Genomic DNA, 10,031 nt, shown 5'->3' with positions numbered 1-10,031 from the left:
AATATAGTTGTAAATAAGTTAACAAATATAAAAGGACTTGAAAAGATATATATTTCTTGACATGTTTAAAAATAAATTACCATTAAAATTAAATAAATCAAATTATAAGACTAAATTAATAAACATAACATTTTTTAAAAGAAAATTTTAAAATTATAAAAATATTATAAAATTATTTATAAATTATCCTCTGCATCGCAGGGTCTAAACCTAGTTATTTCTAAAACTCAAAATATGAAAATACAAAATTAAAATGATAAAATGCCAAATAAATTAATACAAAATTATAATAAATATACAATTTAATATTTTAAAATGTGGTTAAAAGACAATACACAATAATTATTTCTAATGTTGTTAGGGTTGAAGGTGCTCTCCTGTAATAAATAGCCTGTGTATATGTTTGTAAATTTTAATTAACAAAGTGTGTAACATACACATACATGCTGAACTAGATAGTTAGATTACATGGCCAATAATGAGATAATTCCTGATACGAACCCAACCCAGAACCCTAAACTAGGATATGAGAGTGTGAAGAAGAAACGTAAGAGGAAGAGAGGTAAGAAAGAGGATGAGAAATTGTGTTCCGGGGAGATGAATGAAAAGGGAGAAAGTGGGGGTGAGGAAAAAGAATTCGTGGGAACGAAAGAGGTTGAGCACGATAATGAGGTTGAACAAGGGGATGAGGTTGAAGAGGAGAAGAAGATTAAGAAGAAGAAGGTGAAAAGTGGGAGTGGGATTATGAGCAGTGTGATGTTTGAGTCGATGAGTTTGTCTGAACCTACCATGAAAGCAATTAAAGATATGGGTTTTCATTACACTACTGAGGTATCAAACAGTAATACCTTTTTTCTTATGTTTTGTAATACACTTTTGGTTTTAACTGTTTGTGAAAATGATGAATTTGATAGTAAAGTTTTCATCTTTTTGTTACTTAGTTTATGTAATCAGTAAGTTACCCATGGTGCTGATTTGTATAAGATTTACGCACCTTTTTATCTAATATAAAAAATATTTTTAGGGTAATGCCTATATAGATGGATTATGACAAGCATGTATTAAATTTCAAGATTACTTGATTGCCACCGCCTTATAGGTTTTGTGATACTCGTATATTGTTGTTACAAGTAATAGTTCGGGGTTTCGCGAATTTCAGTAACCAATATTCTATAAGACTGAAGAAAGATCTATTTTCTAACTGATGAATATTGTTAATTTTTCCCTAATATAGGAAACCAGGATCTTGAGATTGGAACTATAAAGTTTAGCTATTTAGACAGAGACAACTGTTTGATAATAATATTTGTTTTGCTGATAACATCTGTGGCTTTTGAGTAATTGAGTGTTTATACTGTCCTTCATCCAGCAAGCAGTACTTCTGATTTAATAGTACATAAAACATTTATAAAGCAATTACTTTCTTGTGTATGGACCTGCCTTTCTCAAGTAAAACTATATGCAATTGCAGATTCAAGCTAGATCTTTGCCACTTCTTATTAAAGGCATAGATGTTCTTGGTGCTGCGAGGACAGGTTCCGGGAAGACACTTGCCTTTTTAGTACCAGCAGTTGAGTTGCTTTATCAGCTTCATTTTGCTCCTCGGAATGGAACGGGTGTTATCATCATTTGCCCAACTAGGGAACTTGCCATACAGGTATAGTCCTCAACTCTCATCAAAGTAAATTTAAAATTGTTGTTAACTACACTTTTAAGTTGGAGATCCTTGTAACGATTTTCCTGAGAGTTTTAAATTCAAAACCTGCAAACTTACTTTTAAGGATCATCACTACATGTTGTTTATGGTTTTTCAATAAATTACTATCTCTATTGAATATCATTTAATTACTAGGCGAAATCTTTCTTTACTAAATCCATCAATTATTGTTTATGACATCTGTTTGAAGCATTACCAGACTCTTCTGTGTTTCTCTCACCGAGAAACATTCAGTTTGAGCGAGTATTTTTAAAAACTTTATAAGCACCAAGTTAGAGGACATGTACCAAAATTTGGACAGCAGAAAGCCTGCTTTAAATTCTGGTCTATCCAAATTCTTTGTTTTTTATAACATATGATTTGTACCATGATTTGGAATTCCCTCAAGTTGCTGAGCGGCAAGCATAGTTTGCTTTTCCGTAAACCATAAATTCTGTTGTATTGGTCACAGTTTCGTACTCATCCTAATGCTTCTTCTTACACATGTAATTTTTACTATAATTGAGCCAAAGTTTGTCCACCTTATTATCATATACTTCTCTTTGATTTCTATAAAGAACTAATTGCATTCACACTTTAAATGAACACGAGAAAGATTTTCTAGATATAGTAAACTTCAGGAACTCTATAGACAGATTAAAATTGAATCAGCTAGTCTCCTAATTTTTCTGATTTTTCAGACTTTACTAAGTAAAGACAGTATCAGCACCAAGATATCCTTTTTTCTGTGAGTTGAATCTGGATTGAATGATTCCAACAAAATGAGATGCGCCTGGTCCAAAGAAAGCTATTAATAATGATTTGAAGGTGAATCAAAGTTGATTTAATGGATTTTGAGATAAATCCAGTTATCTGGTGAATCAGATGTGAGTTTTGAGTGTGATATGTGAGTGTAGTGGCTTAAAAAAAATTGTACAAAATATTAGCACCAAAAATTGTTTGGTTACTGAGTATATAAACAGAGAATCATAGATAGATTTGCACAAATTTGTAGAGGAAGAGCAGAGCTTAGAGAAAAAAGCATTTGGAAAGAGAGACTTGGTACCAAGTTTGAGTTACAAAAATATAACATTACATTCTCTATACTGATACTTCTATATAAATAGGAGCAAGTAAAATGTAGTTGACTTCACACGTACTTAACCTGACTAACGAGGTGTGTGTTAAAATATGAATGGTCCGTGTTGATTGAATAATATTGCAGAATTGTTCAGAAAATTTTGAAATGAACCATTCAGATTCTTCCTTTTTTCCTTTCAAATTAAGGTATATAATTCGTTTCTTTTAGCTTAAAAAGATACGGTAACCAAACAATCTAAATGAATGAACGATTATTTATAAGCCAATCGAGTTTTATTCCTAACAGAAAAGATCATTTATATCATTCAAGATTTATTTCTTCTGGTATGGCATAAACAATTCCTTGTAATATAGATATTCATCGACTTTCTAGAAATATGGAAGATAGATTATGCTTCTACATTGTGTTATGTTATACAATTTATATTCCAAATTTAGCACAATACTAGAAATGTTAATTAATTTCACTCATGTGATGTTTTATTTATCTACTGGCTTTTGACTACTGATATTTCAAGTTTTGGCTGACATTATCAACTAACTCATCTAATTAAACTAATGTTTAAAAATTGCAGACACATGCAGTTGCAAAGGAACTTCTAAAGTATCATTCTCAGACTCACGGGTTGGTCATTGGTGGTTCAGCAAGGAAGACCGAGGCAGAGCGACTAGCTAAAGGAGTTAATTTATTGGTAGCAACCCCTGGGCGACTTCTTGATCATCTTCAAAACACCAAGGGGTTTATATACAATCGTCTAAAGGTATCCCTGGCTATCATTTTTACCACACTAAACTTTCATATAAGCAAACCTTGATGGATTATATGCCTCTCTTGTGCTACCAAGTTCATCAAGACCAATATACGCTCATTTCAACTCAATGTAATTAGGACAACATGGCAGAAAAGTTGGTGAAAATATGGAGGGATTTTTAGTTTTAGTTTCTCCTAGATATTCTGTTAGCTTTAAGAACAACTAAGAGGATGATGAGAATGCGATTATATAGATGTGTAGATTGAGTCATTATGCATTTGCAGACTAAGTGGTCTGTCTGAAACATGTAACAAGACATTTTTTTTACTTAATAATTTGATAGTTTGTTTGGTGTACATTTCCCCCTCTTATGTTGGAATTACATCTTCATTTGTTCTCGCCTCTGGCTGTGGATATTGTTATTAATTGAACCTGTTCTACTATATGGTCATCATGCTATAGAAATGTATATTGAAATGGTAGATTGGTGATATTTTAATCATGTCAGCTGGTATAGCTATTGCGCTATTTCCTAAAAAAATACCTGTCTGAAAGTCACATCAAGTAGATAAACTCTGTCATATACTGAAATTGAGAAAATATAATTAATATAACTATGATCTTGGGATTTGAGAGTTAGATTAGCACTTCAGTTTCGACTTTCGATATAAGTAGAAGTGTCTATAACCTAGTGACTTTCCCATTCTGTTGAATGCTGTGAATCGGGAGCTAAGAAAACTGTAATGCCCTGTACTGCAGTATTTATATTCATATTTTGCCACTTCAAAAGCTTTAGAAGCATCACCTGCATTTGATTCAATTAATTCTCAAGCATGTCTCCTTCAACATTGCTATTTTTTATTTATGGCTGTTCATATATTACAGATTAGCCTATTTTATCAGTCGTATTTTGGATGTTGCAGTGTTTGACAATTGATGAAGCTGACAGAATTTTGGAAGCAAACTTTGAAGAAGAAATGAAGCAAATAATTAAAATTTTACCCAAGGTCTTAGTTCATGGCATCCTTGTAATTTATACAAAAATCTGATATTATGTTTCATGTTACAATTATTTTGATGTTTACAGAATGTTATTTGCCTTGTTGTGTTTCACTCTAGCAGTTTCGGTAAACTCTTCGTAGTATTTGAAGAAAGTGCTCAACTAACGTTACTTGTCCTTTAGTCTCTAAGATTATCTGTTACTTGAATTGCAGGAGAGGCAAGCAGCTCTTTTCTCTGCTACCCAGACTGAGAAGGTATTGGATATATAAATCCCGCAGAGTCTTTTATACTCTACCTAGGTCCTTGCTATATTGCACTTTTTTTGGTAGTTGATATATATTTGGTAGGGGAGGGGGGCTCTTCTAGCACTAGCTAGGAGTGCTTTGCCACCACTCGGGCACTGCACAGTCCTTAATTCTTGTATTGTATTGCACATAGCCACTTTTACTGTAATATGTGTTGGATTCAAATTTCAAATGCATTCTTTTAAATATCACAGTATCACACGCACAACCCAAATTTTGTTATCACGATGTCTTCTTTTTGTCTTTTCCAGGTTGCCGATCTTGCATGCTTATCCTTGAAAGATCCTGTCTACGTTGGTGTAGACGATGAAAGGAATTGGGTAAACAAATTATCTTACTCAACACATGATTATTAAATAAACTGTTGTTTGGTCATGAATGTCAAGTAATGATCTTTAGGTCACTAACGAAGGACTGGAGCAAGGCTATTGTGTTGTGCCATGTGCCAAGAGATTTATCGTACTCTATTCATTCCTAAAGCGACATCAATCCCAGAAAGTGATGGTTTTCTTTTCTTCAGTCGACTCTGTTAAATTTCATTCAGAACTGCTGAAGTACATTCACGTGGATTGCTTCGACATTCATGGACAGCAAAAGCAGCAGAAACGAACTACTACTTTCTTTGACTTCTGTAAAGCAGAGAAAGGAATGTTGTTGTGTACCAATGTTGCTGCTCGTGGTCTTGATATTCCCTCTGTGGTATGTGATTCTTTAATATTTTTGCTTATGGAGTTTGAATTCGACAGGTTGTATGAATTAAGAAGTAATACTAAGTAGAGTTAATAGTTTTATTTTGAAATTGAGATACTAGTTCATTACAAATTTACTATGCGTATAGAACTACACTCTAGTCTTGTATATATGGATAGCAATATTTTTTGAGTAATTGTTGAAGTGCTGTATTTCATGGTGCTCCATTATCATCGTGAGACGAGGATTTACCCTTTTAGTGCATCTCTCTCTGACTATAGGAACAGAACCACTATGTTACTGAATGCTAATTTGTGTTTTACATTGATTGTAGGACTGGATTATTCAGTACGATCCGCCAGATGATCGTAAGGTGTTGATCAATTTTTTATTAATTGTTGTACACTTGTACTTGTTGCTTTAGTTTTCATGTTATAAATGAAAATATGGATACTATCATTGCATCTTGTTAAACATCTAATTTTCACCTTGTTAAACATGCTTTTGATACCTAATTCAGGAATATGTGCATAGAGTTGGTCGAACAGCTCGTGGTGAAGGTTCAAAAGGAAATGCCCTGCTTTTCCTGACACCAGAAGAGTTGCAGTTCCTCAGCCATCTTAAGGTCTTGCATAGATTCATGGGTTAGCAATACATTAATAGAGGACATATAATAATGATCCAACACTAACAAACACAAATGTTACTAGTTCTGATAATAGAGTCTTGCTATTTTCATCGACATTTTTTGTTTATCTTGTATTATTAGGTTTCTAGGTGGGGCCCATGACAATTTCTTTTTTCAAGTACTATAATATTATTTGCAACAGTTAAGATCATTCAAGCTAGTACAAATCGTCCAAACGCATTGTTTCTTGGTTTGTTTGAATATAAATTTGATGTGGGTTATTATATAAAAGATGACTGGTTTTGATTACAGAAGTTCATAACACAGCGATGAACTAAATAGCCATCATAAAAGTGTATGCTAAACAGCTATGTTCTTCTAAAAAGCTTTTAAACTCAAATGCTGTTTACTAAATTGTTTAAATAAAATTTGTAAATATCCATATTATTTGAATATTACATTGAATTTTCAGGCAGCTAAGGTGCCTGTAAAAGAGTATGAATTTCCTGAAAAGAAGCTGGCTAATGTGCAATCTCATCTGGTAACTTGCATGTGTATATAATTATTATTTTCCTTGTAATTGTGTACACCTTGGTGCCTTGTACAATTAACTTCTTTTTATATGTGCAGGAAAAGTTGGTCTCTAACAATTATTATCTGAACAAGTCTGCTAAAGAAGCATATAGATCTTATGTATTAGCATACAATTCACATTCTAGCAAGGACATCTTTAATGTTCACCGCCTTGATCTGCAGGTGACTCTTAGTACTTACTGATGCAGTCTCATTTTCAGCTGTTCATCTACATGTTAGGGATGTGAAAATAGGATCAGGGAGTCTCCAAATTCATCATTTACTTGGATAATACCCCCCCGTCCTGAATTTATTGGCGGTATACAAATTTTAAAAGTCAAACTCATTTAAGTTTGACTGCAAATTTTATATTATTTATTAATAACTTTATAAATTTAAAATTTTTATTTAATAGTAAATCAAATATATCTTTTTCTTAATTTTTATGTCTAATAATAATTAATAATTATTGGTCAAAGTTAGCTCAGTTTGACTTTAAAATTTTATATAACGCCAGTTATTATAGGACAGAGGGAGGACTTATTACTATGTGTATAGGTTTATCCTTCAATTTGGTGTGGTACTATTGGAAGTACATATGATTTTTAATTATCAACTGCACAAAGCCATTGGTGCATTTCAATTCATCCACCAAAATTACAAACTAGGGATACACAAATTATTTGTGCCAGTCAGGATGGCAATTTTGCTGCAGTACATAACTAGAATACATAACAAATAGTTATATAATCTGCCAGTCTTTATTGCGAGATAAGTTGATCTTTATGTCTATTCTGTTTTCGGTTTGTTCAGTATCTCATTTCTATTGCATAAATTTTGTGAATGATTTTTTTGGATACTCACCCAAGCCAATGACCAATTAATAAATTCTTTGCAGGGGGTGGCAGCTTCATTTTGCTTTGATAGCCCTCCGAAGGTCTGTATTAACATAGACAGTGGTGCATCCAAATTCAGGAATACAAAACGAAAAGATGGACGAAGTCGAAATGGATTCAGCAGTAGCAATCCATATGGGAACAGAAGTTCAGGCCATTGATGACCAGTCCGGGAAGATGGACAGTGACACAGGTATGACACCAGAAATGATCCAATAGCAGCTAGCTCTGAGCTGTGTTCCAATTTTGCGTTGAGCTTTTCTTTTTATTAATTTTTATCTAATTTATTTATAATTATACAGGCTAGTATTCATGCTGTAAAATGTATGTCAAACACTCGGTACAAAAAACGACGATGACAATGTTAATTGTTCCCTGTTATGTAATATGGATTGAGAGAGCTTCTCTTGTGCAATATTGGTTGACCAGTTTCGTTTGCTGGGTACACTACATGAGTATGTTACTATGTTGATAGTACACAAGTGTTTACATAAATTTATAGGACTATATAAATGAAACATACAAACCACAATATTATAATGTCATAAGGCTATAATCTATTATTATGGTTAGAAATTGAACCCTGTGTATCTTATTTTGCCCGAATGCTGTCAATATTTTCTTCCTTTCTGTTAAATTTTCGGAATAAAACTAGAGTTTATTTCCTACTTTTGTAGTCATCTTCTTTACAAAATTGATTACAGAAAAGCAGTACTTCATATTCTTCCCTCATCACAATCTCATTGCGTCTAAACTCTATAGGGAGCATATCTACTGTTTTATTCACAAATTTTGTTATCTCATTCCACTCATTTTAACAGGACGGAGCATATTGTTTCTTGGACTCTTACTACTGCATACCTAATAATACCTCAGAAGGATGAAATTAAGAAACAAATTATTTAATCAACCCCTCTGAAATCAGCTAAAAATCTGTGAATATTCATCGTAGCTAGCAAAATGAACCAATCTTTTACTTTCCACTAGTTCTAGATTAGTAACAAAGAGAAAATCTAAATACAAACAAAATGTACATACCGATGTTTGGTATGTAGTTGTGCGCTCGGCATTTTTGTAATTTATAATCATATGCCATATTTTAGAATAAATAAATAATTACTCCATCTCTCGCACCCGATTGTTTAGGGGGCCTCGAGTTTAAAAGAATTAAAGAAATTATTTGTACAAAGTATAAATAAAAGGCTGAGATATTTTTAAAATAAAATGGTAAAAAAATGAGCGAGAGGGAATAATATTCCCTATAATATTATTTTAAAAATACTTTTAAATAGGAATAATATTTTTATAACAGGAAAGAAAAGAAGAGATAATCATAACCACAACAATATACACCCTCTAAAGTCTTTTTGTTAATTTCTGTATATAAAAAATACATTTGATATTGAATATAGGAGTATGATACCAAAAGAAATATATTACTGCACTAGACCCCACTAATTATTTTTGTAAAAAAAATAGTTACAAGTTACAACCATGGTTGTAAAAATCGGTAATCGGTATTAACCGATTTGGGTACCGATTAGGGATTAATCGGTAAATATTAGGTATGGAGTATGACCTTGGCTTGGGGACAGATGACTCATTTCCAGTTGCAGCTCTCATTGGTACATGAGGGCCTCTTTCTATGCAATCTACATAGGCCTCATCTTGAGAAAGTAAATTAAGATGCATCTTTACCTTCTAGTGATGGTAATTATCTTTGTCCAGAAAAGGATCTTGACTCCAACCTCCTTCTTGTTCATCTTGCTGTTTTGTTGTGATCTTTAAACTTTTTGTTTATCAAGAGCTCGCTCGGATGCCAATTGTTAGTCCCTAACAATGCAACAAGAATTACAGAAGGGGGTTAAATGGAATTCTTGAACCTTTTTCACAAATTATAAAATGTTCTATATTAATAATATATAAGTGTTTGATTTGCAGAGTGCGGAATAAGAAGTTAGTAAAATAAAAATACAAGTAATTAAAAATACAAGTCTTTAAAAATTTTCTGGTGAATTTGAATGTATCCACCAGAGATATATATTATATCAAGAGAACTCTGTGTAGCAAGATTTACTCACAGCTGCTTACAAAAATCAACAACTAAGTTTTCAGAGAAATATTAATAATACAGCTTACAAATGTTTCTCTGAGAATTTTCTTGCTTAGTGTTCATTTTATTTGCTACTTCTTGGTTTATATATGACCAAGATTACAAAATAATAAGACAAGATAATAAAACAAAACCTATCAAGTCTAATACCATGCTGCTTCATTACTCTATTCCAGCATCTTTGAATATCTTCATAATAGCATGGAAATTGCAATGCTTCTTTGTTTACTAAAACTCAGTTGAATAGGCTTCCACATTCCTTTTGCATACACTCG

General features: G+C 32.5%; 1 protein-coding gene across 2 annotated transcripts; it reads left to right on the top strand.

Annotated features, from left to right (window-relative positions):
• Positions 1-383: 383 nt before the first annotated feature.
• LOC141677803 (DEAD-box ATP-dependent RNA helicase 27-like) lies at positions 384-8,093 on the top strand. 2 transcript variants are annotated; one of them, XM_074483872.1, is made up of 13 exons: positions 385-831; positions 1,472-1,657; positions 3,373-3,558; positions 4,473-4,556; positions 4,764-4,805; positions 5,108-5,176; positions 5,256-5,555; positions 5,881-5,919; positions 6,067-6,171; positions 6,647-6,715; positions 6,805-6,930; positions 7,646-7,836; positions 7,946-8,093. In XM_074483872.1, the coding sequence occupies exons 1-12, from the start codon at positions 469-471 to the stop codon at positions 7,802-7,804; spliced, it is 1,728 nt and encodes a 575-aa protein (XP_074339973.1). In that variant the 5' UTR covers positions 385-468; the 3' UTR covers positions 7,805-7,836; positions 7,946-8,093. The 2 variants fall into 2 exon arrangements, with proteins under 2 accessions (XP_074339974.1, XP_074339973.1); XM_074483873.1 differs by having other exon boundaries at positions 384-831; positions 7,646-8,093.
• Positions 8,094-10,031: the final 1,938 nt, after the last annotated feature.

This window comes from Apium graveolens, chromosome 8 (genome assembly GCF_009905375.1).
Source record: "Apium graveolens cultivar Ventura chromosome 8, ASM990537v1, whole genome shotgun sequence".
In the NCBI taxonomy this organism is placed as follows: domain Eukaryota; kingdom Viridiplantae; phylum Streptophyta; class Magnoliopsida; order Apiales; family Apiaceae; genus Apium; species Apium graveolens.
The sequence above is the reverse complement of the archived record's forward strand: the minus strand, read 5'-3'. Positions and strand labels throughout refer to the sequence as shown.